Source organism: Hakea prostrata, chromosome 10 (genome assembly GCF_041222555.1).
Source record: "Hakea prostrata isolate BN-2017 chromosome 10, UWA_Hpros_2, whole genome shotgun sequence".
Classification (NCBI taxonomy): Eukaryota; Viridiplantae; Streptophyta; class Magnoliopsida; order Proteales; family Proteaceae; genus Hakea; species Hakea prostrata.
Genome location: NC_142609.1, coordinates 41,845,704 through 41,864,058, shown reverse-complemented (window position 1 = coordinate 41,864,058; position 18,355 = coordinate 41,845,704). Strand labels below are relative to the sequence as shown.

At 39.6% G+C, this 18,355-nt stretch overlaps 1 protein-coding gene across 2 annotated transcripts; it reads right to left on the bottom strand.

Annotated features, from left to right (window-relative positions):
* Positions 1–3,842: 3,842 nt before the first annotated feature.
* Positions 3,843–16,890, bottom strand: LOC149003080 (farnesyl pyrophosphate synthase 1-like). 2 transcript variants are annotated; one of them, XM_089136336.1, is made up of 12 exons: positions 16,375–16,426; positions 15,841–15,870; positions 15,542–15,657; positions 15,329–15,415; positions 15,056–15,172; positions 14,884–14,972; positions 14,238–14,289; positions 5,577–5,672; positions 5,437–5,481; positions 5,245–5,334; positions 5,081–5,152; positions 3,843–4,780 (listed from the first exon to the last, which is right to left on the bottom strand). In XM_089136336.1, the coding sequence occupies exons 3-12, from the start codon at positions 15,599–15,601 to the stop codon at positions 4,652–4,654; spliced, it is 837 nt and encodes a 278-aa protein (XP_088992462.1). In that variant the 5' UTR covers positions 15,602–15,657; positions 15,841–15,870; positions 16,375–16,426; the 3' UTR covers positions 3,843–4,651. The 2 variants fall into 2 exon arrangements, with proteins under 2 accessions (XP_088992462.1, XP_088992461.1); XM_089136335.1 differs by having other exon boundaries at positions 3,845–4,780; positions 15,846–15,870; positions 16,375–16,890.
* Between the last annotated feature and the right edge of the window lie 1,465 nt (positions 16,891–18,355).

Here is an 18,355-nt window from a genome sequence, read left to right as displayed (position 1 = left end):
TGTTACTATCATGTGTCCCTGAATGGAGTTAAATGGTGGATAATATTTATATAGTTGACACAATACAATCAGAGTAAAGCTTAGTCGGATTGAGCCAGTAAGGTAATCAGCACCCTCCTGGGTCTGTGTGTACATGTGTAATAAAATTTGAAACAGAAGAATAGAAGTAACTTGCTCAAAGTCAGTCAGTTTTCTGGCATAAGAATATGACAATATTTGCAAGATAGAACTCATCAGACCCTAGACATGTATTTTAGTACAACTTCAAATGCTTACAGTAATCAAATTCCATCATCCTTCATAGAACTAATAGTCAAGGAAAGTTAAACCTCTCCAAGAGTTGCTAGGCCCTACTAAGCTTGTACCGAGTTGCTGATTGAAGCACCAGACTTCGCGCCTAACTCAGAAAGGTTGGAACCAACAGATCCACCGCGACTAAGACTGGAAGTCCTGTGATGTCGGCAACGAAAGGATCCAGCATGGGTGGTAGGTGAACACAGGCAGTTAAACTTTCCACTGGATTGTTTCTGGAATCTCGCTCGCCCCGTAGGTGTCATGAACATGAATGGGGAAGCCGGCTTCCTAGTGTCATCATCCAGAGTAGTCTTTGGAGCCAATATCTTGGCCATCACTGGCTTTTCTTCCATCTTCAGCTCTGTAGAGTCCATCTTCAGTTCTGTAGAGTTAAAATGTTGTATATTAATCCTAAAACTTCCACTATATCCTACAACAAAGTAACAGAAGTAGTTTGTAGAAGAAATAAGCTATGTTTAGGTGTAAACCACCATTGTTATCTTTTCAGCCAAATATTTCCATGGTTGTTCATTTCCGTGTTAACCCACATTGCTACTCACCTTTTCCAATCAATTAGATTAACATTTTTAACTGCCAGATACAAGTTTCCATATGTTTGCATCTAATTCCAGTCTGATTCATCAACAAGAAAATTGGGGATCAATGTAGGTTCCATCAGAGAAATGATGAAACTCTGTTGCTAACAGAATTTTCTTTCTTCTAAAAGAAAATATTTTTATTCATATTCAAGTGATGGTTGATGACTCGTTTTGCATGAAATGGTGAGCAACCCCAGAAGGAGATTGGTGATTGATTTATTTACTTGGACCAGAGAATCAATGTTATTGAAGATGACTTGAAAAGCAGAAAATGTATGAGAAAATCTCTCATTAAATCACCCATCTCCATTGATAAAATCCTTATCCCTATCCACGCTTTGCTAGAGTCATTTTAGTGATAATAACAAGAACGGAAATGGAAAACAATCATGTTAATAAGCAAAGAATCATAAGAAGTGAGAATGTTTTACCTAATGGTGCTGTGTCTACAAAATTCCTAACTTGCAAACTGCAATTGCTGTTCTGATCGGTTACCCACTCGGGAATCAGGAACGGCTTCCCGTAACTTATTTTCCTATTACCCACAGAAGCCTTTCCTCTTTCCCGCAAAAGAACCCAGGAGAAGAGCAAGTACAATTGAGATTGACAATGAAGAATAAGAGAACGACTTTATGAATCAAATTTGGAAAGTTCTTCTCCACCAGCCTAAATAAACTCTCTGCCATTCATTTTGCTTTGAATTTTCTGAACCCCAAAAGGAAAACGCGTCCTCTACCCTCAATTCCCCGATTTGTCAATCTATGGTTTTGGTCCAACTCTTCACACCATTCGTTTGTTGAATTGTATTCCTTCCAAAACTAAGCTAAAATGAAAGTCTTTTTTATGCAAATGTGTTCTGACAAATGTCTAGTTCTCCAAAACCCTGCAAAACTTTCATTGCACCAACCGTTAATCATCACGCGGTGTCAATGAGTCTGTTTAGACCAGGTGCGATTTGGGTGTAGTTGAACACGAACTGTTAGGCTTGTTTTAGATTCAGTTTGGTTTCTGGGGTTTTTTTTTTTTTGTTCTCCAATTCTCAATGAGCCTCAGGTGTCCGTTAGCTACCCTGGATTATGATATTTTTAAATCGGCCTAACTATTTTTCTATCAAATCAAATAATGAATAATCCAAAGGTCAGAAATAGATAAGGACAATGGTGCTCATTGAGAGCTAGCTGCTTGATGCCAATGATGGGTTAGAGGCTCAACCTCCTACGAGGAGGTCTTGGGTTAACACCTATTCAGCGGTATTAATTATATAAAAGCTCCCTTGAGGATGTAATCGTGGTGCATGCAAACTGGCCCGAATGAACCTCATATCCAAAAGAGGAAAAAGAAAAAAAAAAAGCTAGCTGCTTTATTGTCGCTCATTGGGTGTTGCTGAGGATTTGAATCCGCTTTCCATGGGTATCTCTAGCAATGATGCCATATCCACATCTATTTCCTTGGAAAGACTCATTGTTAAAATCAGTTGAGGGCATGGACTATTGCATAGCAAGTTAGATCCATTATCAAAGGATAGAGGACTATACTTTTATTATATCTTTCCACCACATGTTTAGGATGAGGATCTACCTCTGGTCCACCTTCAAGAGTAGCGGATTATGCTTCTCACATATCTTTTTACCACATGTTTAGAAAGAGGATTCACCTTTGGTCCACCTTCAAGAGTCGAGGACTATACCTCTGCCATATTTTTCCACCACATATTTAGAAGAAAGATCAATTTCTAATCCACCTTATCAGCTTGAAGGTAGCCCTCCCGTCTGACTGTATCAGAGGAGCATAGTTTTCTACCCGTCAAAGTAAATGATTTGGACTCATGCTATGCATTGTCCCATGTCTCCTAACCATTAATTTGCGCATACCCCATATTTGAGATGGGGACGAGCTGACCTCTGAGATATGATTAGGTTCATAGATAGCAATAACCCAGCAATATTCATTTCATTTACTATCGTAAGATTGCTTCGTTGGTAAGACTAATATTTCTTAGTGAAGAGTTCATGGGTTCAATTCAAAGTCCACCACACCCTTAGTGAAGGAGGAAATTCTCATGCCACACTATCACTCCATGAGAAACGAAACATGTGTTCCAAGATAAGAGAAGAGAGTATTTCCATCACAAAGATAGCAACACTGCTTGCGCTTCCTGCCATAAAGATTGTGTTATTTGTACATCATAGAATCCAACGGCCTCAAAATCAAAGCTAAAGATCATTAAACTAAGTGAAACTCTAGTTCACCATCAAATGTTTACTTAACAATAACCACACATCTCAATAAAAAGTCATGAATTTAACTTTTCCTTAGTGGTATATGTAATAATTTTTCACTCATAAAGACATCAATTTCACACAAAAAATGAACCTCTAATTCATTTTACAGCAAAACAAATCAGTTTTTGTTGAACCAATACCACCCTTGAACCCACCCTTTGTTTTGTTCATTCGCTTGAAGAAGAATTAGATCAACGATTTGCAGACTCCCTTCTGAAGAAGAAGAAGAAAAGTCCCTAACTTGGAGCTAGGTGACAGACGACGCCAGTGGTGAGCACCTTCAACTTCTTTGCGTGTTACAGTTTTTAACATTTTTGTGATCTGGGGTTGTTCCAGAAAACATTGCTGCAAACACCATTTAAAGGGACGTTTTAGAAGAAGTTACCATGAATGACTAGGAAAGTTGGAATATTTCAGAACAAGAGGAAAGTGCATGTATAGAAAAGAGGAATGAAAACCTAAAAAAATATTTTGGTTTTAATCCTAACCCTGTTGATAAGTAGCATTAAGAATGAAATCATCAACTCAACATGCAGGTTCCATGAAGAAGACGAACTTCAAAGTGGCAACATCTTCGTACTTCGATCTCTAACCATGGCCACTCGGTGAAACCCATTGATATGGTGATCTCAGTCAAGTTTTATTTGATTACCTCATTAATTTATGCTACCATAAACGTTAAATCCTCATGGAAACATTAACTTCAGCAAGAAATCTAGCAGTTTTGGCTGGAATTTTATGATTTGTTTCCCCTTTGGATCAAACTATGACCTTCTGTGAACTTGATTTCCACGAGGCAGGGAAATCTACACACCACTTATTTTTTTCTCTTTCAATTAGTTCTCAAGCCTAGTTTTTTTTTTTCTTTTCTTTTTCCAGTAGTACTTCTCAAGCCTCTTACTAGTGGAAAACCATGTATTTAAATCGCTACACGAGTTGGTTTGGTTCAAAAGAACAGTTTATTCCAACAGCCCAACATTCTACACCATACATCATTACTGGTCATACTCACCCCATTGGAGACACTCACCTAAAAATTATATACAAACAGAAAACAATTATATAACTTTTGTAAGAATGGAAAAAACAGTTCATTAGGACCATCACTAAAGATGGCAACCTACCCAATGCAGATTATCATTCAACATACTAATTCATAGTCAAATACAAGGTTCTAAGGCATTTCATGGCTGTGATTTTGGGCATAAATGATCTGCTAGTTCAGACACTGATCTTTTTCAATTCTGTAGGCACTGATCACTGCTAGAAGAGAAAGATCTAAGTACACCATCTAAAAATTAGGATTCAACAAAACGGAAGACGTCGGAAAAGAAAAAGAAGAACAAAACCTTTCTAGGAAAATAAGCTAATTAAGCTGACAAACGAAGGAGAAGATTACAAAAAAATCACAAGGAGAAAGGAAGAATTTTTTAGTTGATCTTCAATCCCTCCTGCACCTCCTTTTTCTTCCTTTACCTACTTCAGCCTCTTATAAATCTTGCCCAAGAAAGACTTCAACACGGCTTGCACGGATTTACTTGGATGTGCTTCAATTGATGACATCAGTTTTTCATAACTACTGCTCTCGTATTCAGCATATGCACCCTACAGAATTGAAATCATGCAACTGTTCAATAACCATAAATTTGGGAGAAGAAACTCCAATCTTTATGTGCAATGTGATTAATATATGCAAGGAAGATGCAAATAATGGTCAGAACAACATCAAATTTATCAAATAATACATATGCTTCAAGACACAATTTCTTAAAAAGCTCAAGAGTGACTGAATAAATGTGAGAAGATTCCCTAATTCAGCAGATTTCATTATGCAACAATGTTTGTCTGTTAAGTGTAAAAAGCATCATAGGTGGAGATTGAAAAGAGATGTGACTAGGCTCAAACCTGAAGATCTAGATCATTGTAAAGTGCCTTTATTTTTGCAACACTATCTGAATTTGCCTTTCCATAATGCTCCTGGAAAAACCCTCTTTCCAGATAAATATATCTTGTACTAGTTTCAAATGGAGACAAAATAAAAAAATAGAAGTAGGAACTGCACGACTTACATATAATATTTTCTTTTGTTCCTCATTGGAGCGTTCAACTGCTTTCACAGCCAACCAAGAGCACTTAAAATCCTCAATGTCGGTCCCAATCTGACAAGATCAATCATGCAACATAAAGAACTTAAAACAGTCAAGAGACGGATAAAACAGATATCAAAAGCAATAAGAAAAGGGCAAAACTATGATTCTTACTTTACCAATCACGGCAGGATCACCAAAGCAGTCCAAATAATCATCCTACAAAGAAGACAGAGGACCTTAAAACCGAGGACAGACAAACCCTCAAGAAAATCAATACAATTTATCTCAGAAATTTCAAAATGCAGAATCACCTGAACTTGAAAGTAGGTTCCCATTTCAATAAGAATGTTTTTTACATCCAAATGATTGTCAAGATTCTGACCTGACATAAGCAATGCACAGGCAACCTATACATGCACAGTGAATATAAACAGCATATGTTAACAGGAGCTTCTGGACAAGTAAATAATTACACAAGATAAAAAGGAGTGAACGTTATTGTCACTGCAACTAATTAACAAACAATGCGAATTATGTCAATAGCCAACAAAGACATGGATTGTCACTTTGAAAAGTAGCAAGAAAATCACCCTTGGACAACCCCATTCAATTGGATGGAATTGACACTCATATATAACAACGTGTATTTTGTCTAACATGCAGAATCATGTAGTATGTATGCATAATTATTTAAAAAAAGGGGGGCAACAAAGTGCACATTCATATACGAAGTTTCATTGTGGGATGATTGGGAGGAAGCTTGTGGCTACAATTTTTTGTGATTAAAGATTTACTTCCAAGATGAAGCTTTTAATAAATCATTCCTTGATGTGAAAATCTAATACTCAAAACTGGAAACCTGGTAGAAGGTGTATTCGTATGTGTGGCCAGGCCAACTGTGCACACAATGCCTTCTTGTGGCAAGCCATGATGCCATGCTAGGATCCAATGACAAGCATTTCACCTATTTCTAGAGTAGATCAACTACCTTGAATCCAGTCGTCATGAAGCTCTTATTCCATAACGTTATAAAGCAGCCACAGTGCTGCAACATGCTCCATGTCAAGACCAAAGCCATCATCAAGCCACAGTCATAATTGTAAGCCAACAGATTGACCATGACACTCCTCCACCCAATATTGTTGACACTCTCTTCAACAATTCTAGGCTCAAGTAATACATCTTCAATTTGTGAACAACCCCCCCCCCCAACTTCTTCTATCTATCGTGGCCTCAAGCAAGATGCATTACCAACCAGACATTCAACACCACAGAGACTCCCATACAATCTTCCATGGTTAACTAATACAAATAACAAACCCTGCTACTAGAACTTCAAGCAAGATGCACCAACCTGCTTGATTATGACATGCGTCGATACCAGAATGGTCCAATCATTTGAAGCCTCATTACACACACCCTTCTTGAATAAGTATGTTCCTCAAGCTCAGGAACTCCCAATTTTCAACTCATCAGAGCTTCGCAGTTGACCCAAATTCTGTTACTTTTGGTGCCTAATGAGCCACACCCTCAAGGCTTCACAATTCTGCTCACTTCCTTGGACTGAAAACACTGTATCAGAAACATGAGCTTGACATCACTTCACACCATGATTGTGTGGCACTCCAAACAACATTCTCCCTGAGTTTTCTTGTCCCTGAATTTGCCTACACAACCTTACCCAGCAATTTTCACTGAGAGGCTGTTTCAATACCTTGACTAAGGCTACAACTGTTGGCCACCGACCATGGTGCCAAGGCCCATACATGATAACCAAAATATGAGCCATACTTACATTGCACATCCACAGTCAGTCGAACACGCCGAAATGAAAACACAAGCTTTCCACTGCATCCCAACAATCACTTACACTCGCATCCTAAGCCCATCTCAATGTGACCTTGAGGGCCATGGTGCCTCACACTTGGCATATTTTCCATACCTCCCTCAGGACTCGAGAGGTATTTCAGCAACCAGTTTGACCTCAATTGTCCTTTGGAAACACCCCTTGAATGAACCACCAATCATAGCATACATCTCACTAATCCAAACTTTTGCGGTCAAACCTTACTCGTGAGCACAAGTTATGGCTACCTGGCTTGGCTGCATGAGTTAGGACTCTCAGTCATGCAGTTGAGGATGTTACTGATGTAGCCTCACAGGTGTAAGGGCCAATAACCAAGATCTAAAGGCAGAACCAACTTTAGGGCTTCTCTATCAGGGTTAGGCTAGAACACATAGAGGCGTGCGGGATGAAGTTTTAAGGCTGGGATGGAGTTTTAAGCTGGACAAACTTTTAACATAGGCTAGGAAGGATTGGGTGAAGGTTTGGTTTAGTTTCAGTAGAGGGAAAATTCTCCAAAGGGGTTTTCAAAGAAAACTTCCTGAGGTGGATTTGGGGAATTTAGGGTTTCACCGTTTGGGTTAGAACTTTGATCAACCCTTAGGTTTTCTGCCCAGTAGATGCTCACCAAGTTTTGTTGAATTCAAATGGTTAAATTTCAAATTAATGAAATTCTAGAAATAAGGGTTTGAAATTAGGGCATCAAGGAATCTAGGGTTTGGCAGGTCAGTAGTGGGGGAAACTTGGAGCGAGGATTAATGGCAGTGAGGGGCTTATGTGGCTGTAATTTGATATAATTCTGATGGCTGGTTATGGGGTCAAGGTTTCAGAAAACAGATCAAATGCGTTTGGGAATCAAATAGAAATTAAAAGGAAAAAAGAAAAGGGGGATGCTGGCTGCCAGTTACCTGAGTGGGGAAGCCTTGTTTTAATTTAGGGAGGAGGACAAAATACACAATTAATGAAGGATCCTTGCTTAAATTCAAAAAGAACCCTAACTCAAAGCACTTGGGAGGTTCCTTACCAGGAGCTGAGAACACCATTCTAAGAACAATAAGAAGAATGATTCTGAGCAGCAGAGCTGATCATTTCATTCAATAATCAAGTGCGTTCCATCCCATTGATGGAGGCCCCTATTCATACCTTCCAACTGAAGTCCTAATGAAAATAGGACTTGGACTTGAACTATAACTAGGAAAACAACCCTAAAACCAGGTTTTAAAATGTAATCTTACATGGGCTCCCCATCATGGACTGCTATCTACAATTAAAATTGAAATAAAAAGACAGACATAATGGAAATAAATAACAGGACTAGACTGTCCTATAATGGCTGGGGGAAATCACCGAAAAGCCTTTACCCAGCTTAAATTATTTAACTAAAATAAATAAATAAATAAATAAATAAACCTAAAACAGAACCCTAAGTTATGGGCCAATACCAACTTGACCCCACTATTATGCTGCAGGGCTAGGTTCATCTTGTACCTCAGCCTTCCACTTGGTGTTGGTCTTGGGACCTACATCAGCTACTCTAGCTTAAAGTGCAGCCACATCCTAGGCCTTTTGGTGCCTCACTCCTCGAGGGTCTTCAATGCTGATCTCCAAAACACAGTTTGGGACTACATTGAGTGCTAGTTTCTGATGCATGTAGGTGGGAAACCTACAACCTCCTCACTTCTTGAAGGCTCTCTCCCATAGGAGCATCACATTGTAGGAAGGTTAACTTAGCCTTCCAGTCCTAAAAGTGTGGAAACCTTTGACCTTATCCAGATCAGATCGAATGGTCCCAGCAAACGAATGACCATTTTTCCCCTCATAGTCATTGGCATGGATCCATGCCACCAGAGTGAGAGCCATCAAGGACAACAACTACGGAAGCGTGGTGGTATGTTATGTGCCTAATGGGGCCCAATTTGGTGTATGGGCGCTAGATAGGGCCAACCTAATATGGAATAGGTTACAGGACTTGACTCAGATCATTCCATCAGCTTTGGAGCTTTTGGCACACTAGTCAAATACTTAACATTCAATTACTTCCAAGTCAAACTTGTTGCGTGCCGAGTCCTCCCTCACTCAAGTCGCAACTCATTCTTCCAATTTTTTTTAGCAGCAGTTCATCTGGACTTAAATGTGTTGCCTCTAGTAACTAAGAATTATTCATATCTCCCCCCCCCCCCCCAAAAAAAAAAAAAAAAGAATATGATGCAGAATTATAAGCCCCATAGCCTTCTTTTCTTAGGAAATATCCTAGGTTTGGTTTATATATGTTATGAACCTTCGATCCCATGATTTTAATTTCTATACGACCAGCTTAATGGACCCAAAACATGGGTAATTAAGTTGAATACGAGAATAGCTTTAATGGTTAGTGTTTTTTTTTCTTTTTGGCATGGTTCAATTTATGTTAGCATGTGATTGTCACATGATTTATTAGTAGTATTTTCCATCAAGTTTAGTTATCTAATACACTGAGGATTATGATAGGCCTTTCTTTTTTTCGGAGGAGACATCTATTTGGAGTCTTTTATATACAGTTCTAATAAGGCCCATATGGAATAAAAACATTGATTATGGAAATTGCTTATTGCAAGCTTGGCTGCTGCTTCCTTCTCCATCAGAAACCTACATCTGGTGTTTAACTCTAGACTGGTACGATGTTTCAAGTCCAACTTGCTGTTAGCTGGTGTTCAAAGTCCAAGTTCTGATTCCTTAATGTTTAAAGTTCAAGAAGTTATTGTTGTTAGGTGTTTTAAGTCCAACTTCCTCTTGTGGCTGTAGAATCAGCCTGTGATTAAAGCTATTTCCCATTCAAAGCAGCTGCCATTAAAGGACTGCAACTACAATGATTTGAATTGGAATTTTGGATGCTCACTCCTAATCTTCTAGAAGAACAAAAGCAAGCTGTTTTCTCAGCAGATTCTGCCCAGCCCAATCTAACCACAACATACGAATCTGGCCGCAATCTGACAAACCAAAACCCAGACTTTCGCCTTACCCGTTTTTGTTGGGAAAACCTAATTTTCAAATCTCACGATCCAACCACCAGTTTCAGCCTGTATTTGGATAGAAGTACCTTTCTTCTTCCCCCTACACTAGATCCATACCCCCAGCCCTTGTTCCTGCTAGAAACCCTTAAACCAATTTACAAATTCACAAAACCCTAGCCTTAGTTTTCCAAATTCAAGTTTGATACTGGAACAACTGGCCCTTACTTGGTCCTCTACCAACCTAGGACTACATGACATTGTCTAACACTAGACTCTCACCTTCAGCCATCATATTCCTTAAATTATTGGTTGCCTCCAGACAAGACTTACTTCACGCCATTCACCACCAAGTTGCTCCAGGAGTGTATGTTTCACAAGATTCTCAAATACAGATACTGAAAGCTGGTACAAACTAACACTCCATAACTTCCAGAAAAGTGAAGTCTCACACTTTCACACTCTACTCAAGCTTCAATCATTAAGCATATGCCACAAATAGTCAAATACTAATTAATTGTGGACGACGAGTTCGACTCTATGCCAACTGAAGTAGCCTCAAAATCGAGGCCCAGTTTCAGGATCAAATAATTGAATTCAGCAGGCAAGTTAGGTCTTGTCAAGCCCTGCAGTTGGGGTTGTAGGGGCTGTTTCCGGTTTTGGGATGCACAAGGAGGAGTTGGATAGGTGCGGCTAGGGCTTGTAGGCTGAAGAAAAATAAATCTGAATCTAGTTATTTTCCAATTCATATTCAATTTGCTAGGGTTTACAATTGTGGAAGTCAGTACTAGGGTCTTTAGAGGGTGAGCTAGGGCTAGGATTTCGATCGAGTATTAAGGAGGGGGTTGTGGTCCGAGAACGAGAAGGGAATAGGTGGAAGGGATGGGGAGATAAGGGAGCTAGGGTTTAGGGATTTTAGGAAAGGGTTGGGGGGGGGGGGGGATGCCACAACAGAGAAAGGGTAAGAGGGGATGGAAATTAGGGTTTGAGGAAGGAGGGATTGCCGCAGGGAAGGGGGAGGGGTTTTAGACTAGGAGCGATGGGAAGACAAAGAGGGGGAAGGGTAGGGGATGCTTAGCTTACCAATTAAGAGCTCGTAGAAGACAACTTGCGTGAACAAAGAACCACACTAGGCTGCCGCAGGCTTTTGTCCCTCGGAAACCTCCAACCTCCTCTCAACTCCTTCAATCAATTTTATTAATCATCAAAACTGTCTTGGTTACATTAATTAGGCTTCATTTATAGCCTATATTGAAGTATTCATACTTGGACTCAACTTTGAAATCAAAACAACGGAGGAATTCTACTTTATTTAGGACTCGAACTCTACTAATGAGGTATCCAAAATGCTGCTGGCAAATCTTCTTGGGTTGCTGGCAGGGCTGCAGGGTGCTGGGCAACCTCCCTGGGTGTTCCTTGGGTCTCCCTGTTGGTTAGATCACCCACTGTGACCACAATCATTAAGTACAGCAAAACCAACATCACTGAACACTCTCAATGAAGCAACTAGGCCACTATAGACTGATCTCACACCAGCACTACTCTATATCCACCCATGTTAATTTGCCACTTGCCAGGGAGTCTTGCTACTGACATCAACCATCAAAGCATTCACCCATTTGACCCACAGCATAACTGTAGCTTTCAAACCAACAATCAGAGAACTCTTCTGATATGCTCTAGGAATTGCCTCATCTGATACCAATTGTCATAAATAAATTTTCCTCACGATTGATCTATTTGTGGGGAACATCAGCAATGCTTGAACAAGGGAAAGTCTTAAGGCCATTCAGGCCATCTAAACATTCACCAGAACTAATTTCATAGAAACAAACAGGAAACAGTTTGGGCATAAGCAAAGATGCTATGGCAAGGCTTGCTCGGACTAGTCAACTTATGCTTAACTTGCCATTCACTAACCACAATGTCACAGCCCATTGCTAGTGCCACTCCTACTCAAGGATACTACCAAGCCTACCATCATACCTCTGCCCAAGGTTTAATAACAGCCTCATTTGGATAGCACACCAAAGGTTTGCCAGAATTATGCAAACTAGCCCATGCAGTTCTCATTCCACACAAGGTGTGCTAATAACTGACACCAACCAAACTAATGATTAGGACAGGGTTACCTGCATACAAGAAGAGGGATAGCTCACTTGCTAAAGCATGCATGCCACTAACACATAGTTAGTGCAAGTAGCATCCCATTCCAGAAACTTTGCAACTTTGTGTGCCACTAACACATAGTTAGTGCAAGTAGCATCCCAGTGCTGAAACTTTGCCACTCCTGGTGGTATGCGGTGTGTGCCACAGCAACTCCTGGGCAGAGTATTATGCAAGCATCATCCACTAAACGAAGTACCTGTTAGTAACCAAACCTATAGAACCACCCCATCACTTGACCCCCAACACAAGGCATATTCAAATCCTACACAAAGTGAAGACTGTTACTGCTCAACCATAACCAAACAGCATATAGGATTCATTATCCTTTAAACATGCAATTTTGGAAAATGAAGCACAAAGTCCAATTATAATAACTAGTTGTTTTCTACCTCCACATGATGTAAACCAGATTCAGGGCCAAAATAGAGCCTAGGGTGGTTTCCCCAAACCCTACGGCCCCAAATACCCAGCAGGGGTATTCTGGTAATTTTGCATTTTCTCATTGGATCCAGTATGTTTGTGGGACCTAGATCTATTTTCATTTTGAGTTTTGAGTCCATAATTGTCAAGTTATTAAGGAGTCCCAAATAGGGTAGGATTCCTAAGTTGAAAAGGAGTTCTCTAGAGTTGTCCTACTTCTTGCAAAGACTCCATATCTACTCTTAGAATTCAAATAAGATTCCTCTAGAGTGAGATAAGAAGGTTCCTTGTGTGAGTTAAAGTCCTAGTCAATTAGGAGTTTTAGTTTGAATTGTCTTGCAAGTTAAGAGTCCAAGTTTGATTTCCTTCAATATAAATAAGCCTTGTAGCATTGTAATCGGCAAATCTCAACTGAACAAAAAATTTTGATTGAGAATTCAAGGCATCCAGAGAAATCATGGGTTATCTAGAGGGGACCTGCAGCAACTTCAAGAGTTCAAGTAAAGTAAATTTTGCAGAACATTATGATTTCCAGCAGCTATCTTCAATCCCAAGTAAGTACCTTCCCCAACCAGCCCCATTCCCTCTTCTCCTCTCGTCTGCAAGCCTCACCTACCCTTTTCAACCCTAGTTTCTGCATCCAGCCCCTTCCCCTCCACCGTAGGTCTTCCCCAACAATCCCCAAACCCTGCGGCGGCCATAGGAACCCTCCCCTGTCCCTAAACCCTAATCCCCTACCTTCTCCTAGCCGTAGCCCACAATGCCAGCCCTTCCCTACCTTATCTTCTTCTTTTCTCCTTCATAAGCTGGCAGCTTTTTTGGATTTCCAGAAAACAGAAAACCAGAATAGCAGCACTAATTCTAGAAACAATAGAACCCTATCTTCTTGACCTAAACCCTTCCCCATTTGGAATTAGAACCCAACCACAATCTCGTACCTTCAATCCTGAATTCCAGCCCCTCCATACATCAAAAACCCTAATATTTCTGCAACTTGGTAGGAAACCCAACTCTAGAAGTTTCAAAACCCTAAATATTTACAAACCCTAGAATCACCAGACCCTTACCTGAAAATTCAGATCTGTAATCAGTAAAACAGCAAAGTTTCAATCTTGAAGACACAAAACCCTAGACCCTAAGCCAAGCCAAACCTAACTCTCACCCTTGCCTAACCCTAGCACCTATAGTCAGTCAAAAAAACCTCAATCGGAGGCTATTTCAGCCTTAGAAGACTGCTGATCGTCAGGAAGAGGATGCTGAAGTGAGCCTAGACTAGAGCATTACACCAATCAGTCAAACCCTAGATCCTGGTTCACATCACAACAAAAGAACAATTTTTGGTACAGAAAAAGGTTGAAATCTTTAAAGAAACAATCAAAGATGAAAAAGACTGATTAGCCGGCAAATCTTTACAAAATTCCCAACTGTCTCCAAGATATATGATTTGTTAGTATCATCAACAGAATCATAATAGACCAGTAACTACTGAAACGTTTTTTCAAGAAAATTTTGTGACTTGGTTATGTCAAACATAAAATACATGTTTCACTCACCGGAAGATAAAATGAATAATAGGCAGTTTTGTACTGAACAATGCGACGGTAACTGCATTAATCCCAAACATTTGATAGATCAGGAAATGGCAAATAGAGGAGCAGTATGATTATCATTTGAAAATAACAACAAATTGAGTCTCAAGTGCAAGTGTGTGGAAGCCAACTGACTACACTGATAAAGCATGTTTATTCTGGAGATAAATTACTTGTGGTCCATCAACAGCACAAAACTTGGTTTTGCGAATGGCATGCCATACTATCCCAAACATCTGATCAACTATAAAAGTCACAGAGGTGATGGAAAGCATATACAGTGTGCAATAACATATCGTTCCCATTATTGAGACCAAAGTCAAATGACTTGCCAAGTGCTACAAACTGGCCATGACTTGCCAAGGGCTAGAAATCAGTAGTCCTTTTCAACTGCAGATAACTGCAGTAAACAAAGGCACTGGCTTATCTTAAGAAACGGAAACTATTTGTGTTCTGATTCTTCTGAATGCCATACAGTGCCTACGGAAAGTCAATAGAATAGTAAGGATTGTAAGAGGTGAGACACGTGCAGGGTGTCAAATGCAAGTCAAAAATGCATCACATTCATCGAATTTCCAATCTACCAAGACTCGCAGAAATCCTTACTTACAGAGGCAACGTATAACGAGATAGATCTTTTTCCCCCTCAATTGTGGTAATCAAATCAATCATTTGTCCTGAAGATGTCTGGAACTCCACCTGGTAATTCATGAGAGATATCAGCCATAACTTTCAGCATTTAACTAGAATATAATTTAGAATTTCATATATGAGACATCTACCTCATTAAACAAATCCAGAAGATCCACATAGTATGGCCTTTCTCTGAAATGTTTCTTGAGAATTCTGGGAATGTGATTCCGAAGAAGAATCCCATCATTAGCAGCAATGAGACCAACCTAATAAAAACATCAGATGAGTTTTGATGACCTCCAATGCTAAGTTAAAAGACAATAACGAAAATGCAGGCGAGGTAACCCCATTAGAGAACAACAGAACCCCCTGGTACACATTTAGCATGATACCTGACATTACACACAGAAACAGAGGCTCACCTTGGGCATTCTGAACCAGCAAGGCTGACCACGCCGTGTGTGGGAGCTGTCCATAATATCATCAAGAACAAGAAAATATGCCTGAAGCTGCATTGTCAAGAAGAGTTAAACTTACCTCCCCTACAATAACTGAAAGATAACAACTGATGAAACAGTATCCTAGTTAATCACACGTTAAACTCAACAAAAGCAAAGGAAGATTTCTCTGTGTACCCATTCTATGCACCACCCAAGGGTGCAAGCGTGGAAAATTTCATCTTCTGATAAATCCATCTTGTCTTTCAGCAACTTGTAGCTGTCAACCACTGAGAGTCCCCGATTCAACTTCCCTGGCAGCAATAGTTTTCCATACATGAGTTGTATGAAAAGAAAAAAGAAAAAAATAAGAGAAGGAAAAATTTTCCTCCAACTAGTGCTTATTTGAAGTTAGTCCTCTTTCCTGGAGGACCAGGATTTTTTTATTTTTTTTTAATATGCAGGTGAATTAGGAATGAAAGTTAAGAGATCTATACCCCACCTCCAGGTACGTTATAGTCCAGCATCTGCAGGGGAAAAAGGACATACAGGCACAGTTAGGACTTAGGAGCTTGAACAGTGAGAAATCCCAAAATATCCAAAAGCTGAATAACACTGCATATTCAGTTGGTGATTTCATTTTTTACATTTATTTTTGGGATGGGGTTGTTACAGACACCCACTTTTCCATGAGATCTCAGGACTTATTGTGACACAACATATATACCGGTGGCAGGAACCACACATAAATTAAGCACTTCTAAATCCAAATCAATAGGCATTTAAGGCCCAAAAAATGCGTGGAGAATTTACTTTCACTAGCAACTGTTTTCAAACGAGGCTCAGAGATTTGAAACGCAACGTTAATAAATAGGATTGAACACATGAAACAGCTGCAATTCAAATCCATGATACTGAAGCATACATCGACAATTTTCCACATAAACTGAAATGTTACAAAAACCCACAAAGGGATTTATCCATCTAATTCAACATTGGCACAAAATAGCAGGGGGGCTAAGGAAACTTACCCGCTCGACCCATTTTCGAGAATCTTCCGTGAATTCGAAAGCAGGATCTTGAAGCAACTCAGATTTGAGGACAGAGTACACCTTGAGAAAAGTGGATCTCAGATCCGACACTCCCCCGTTCAAAGCCGCCATGAGGAGAGTAGCGCGACGAGCCGTGAGGTTAGATTAAGGAGGAACGTCTGTTCTATGAGTGAGATATAGAAGAGAAAAGCGGAATATACCACGAACATGGGAATTCTACAGGTCTTCCAGTTAAAATATTCAGACACTGAAGCTAGTGGGCCATTTCTTGTTTGTTCGTTTGGGGTGACCCTGGAAACCTGAAATTGCAGATCACAGAAAAGCCAAAAACAATTGAAAGATCCAAAGTTTGAAACTGAAATAGCTATTTTATCACTTGTAGCAGATATTTCTCTGTTCACAGATGCATATATACATGTGTATCTCAAAATTGGAGAAGCTAAAATAGCTCGACTTTTTTCAGTAAGAAGAAGCAATAATGGATATTGTTGTTACTTATTCCTTACTTGCCCTTTCTTTAAATAGAGTTTTCCTTCTTGGGAGATAAATTAATCCAGAAGAAAATGTGTTAAGAACACGCTTAGGTTAATGAAATTATGAATCACGCTTAGATACATACAAACCAAGTAAAAGCGAAGTGATGAAAAGGCCTCATGAACTGTGAAATCTCAATTTGACCCCATGATGTTAACGCGTGGCCCCCACACGTACATATGAGGATCATTTTGAGTCCGGATCATCTCCCCGGACGGGGAGTGCTCTCCGAGGGCTATTGACCACAAATTACAGGGGACCCACAGAATTAGGATAATAAATTTTTTTTTTAAATATTTTATTATTTGTTACTTGTAGATCTTACATAGTTTTTTCTTCTTTTTTTTTTTGGATATGAAGTTCATCTGAGCCAGCTTGCACGCACCACGAGATGATCCACACTCGATCATTTTCCATTTGGATTTAATGATTTTATTGTGATTATGTGTATTAATGAAAATTGGTGGATGTGCTTCTGCAAACTAGTGGTGGCAGTAAGTTCAAGGAAGCCATGGGTTTCGAACATCACTTTTACCACACACCTTCTTGCTTCCCCTGAGCATGTGGGTCCCAAGTTGCTATGACTGGTTGATTTTATTTTTTTTTTGGTAAAAGGATATTTAATTAAAATAAAGGCAAGAAGAACCCAAGACATCTTGATTACAAGTTTTAAGAAGCCAAGGAATGGAATTAGACCAGACAATCCTACTTGCCACGGACTGGGCATTCCTAGCTAGATTGTCAACCACAGAATTGGCCCATCTATAAATATAAGAAACCAACCAAGACGGTTCCAAGGAGAGCAAATAACAAATGTCCTCCACCACTCGAATTGCCTCAATCTCATAAGGGATAATGTGGTTTTGAATACGAAGGACAAGAGATTCCGAATCGCATTCAAAAAACACATTAATCAAGCCTTCCTCTTTCACCCACCGAATTGCCTCTCTGAGCGCAAGAGCTTCCCATGTGAAAATTCCAACTCCAACAGATGGAACACATGACGCCCATAAGCACCTCCCATCAGAGTTTCTCATAATAAGACCAATACCGCACAGCTTTCGGCTCCTGAACAAGAAAAGTCTGAGTTCATCTTCAGAAATTGAATGCATGGAGCTACGACTGGTTGATGATGACCCAAAAAAGTAAGTGGCAGTGAAAATTGACGATATTGATTGTCCCAAGTTCACTCCATGGCTATATGATCTTTATATTAGCAGATGCTATTGGCTTGTACTATCAGTATTCTTTTTCGTTCTTCTACTAATATAGATGTCATTTTTTTGAATTTTTTACATGTAGGTCGCTTTAATGGACTATAAACTAATGTTAGGTTTTTTTACTGTAATATATTATGTGTAGGTCCTAACCAGACTAACATCATTAGTTATTGTTAAGCATATTCAAGTTTTAAACATAAAGGAAC

Coding starts and splice junctions, on each gene's coding strand:
- LOC149003080 (XM_089136335.1), bottom strand. CDS start 16,506: ATGGCGGCTTTGAACGGGGGAGTGTCGGATCTGAGATCCACTTTTCTC. Junction 15,173..15,328: donor GCTGGTTCAGAATGCCCAAG/GTGAGCCTCTGT, acceptor TGTTTTTATTAG/GTTGGTCTCATTGCTGCTAA. Junction 5,153..5,244: donor AACAAAAGAAAATATTATAT/GTAAGTCGTGCA, acceptor GGGTTTTTCCAG/GAGCATTATGGAAAGGCAAA.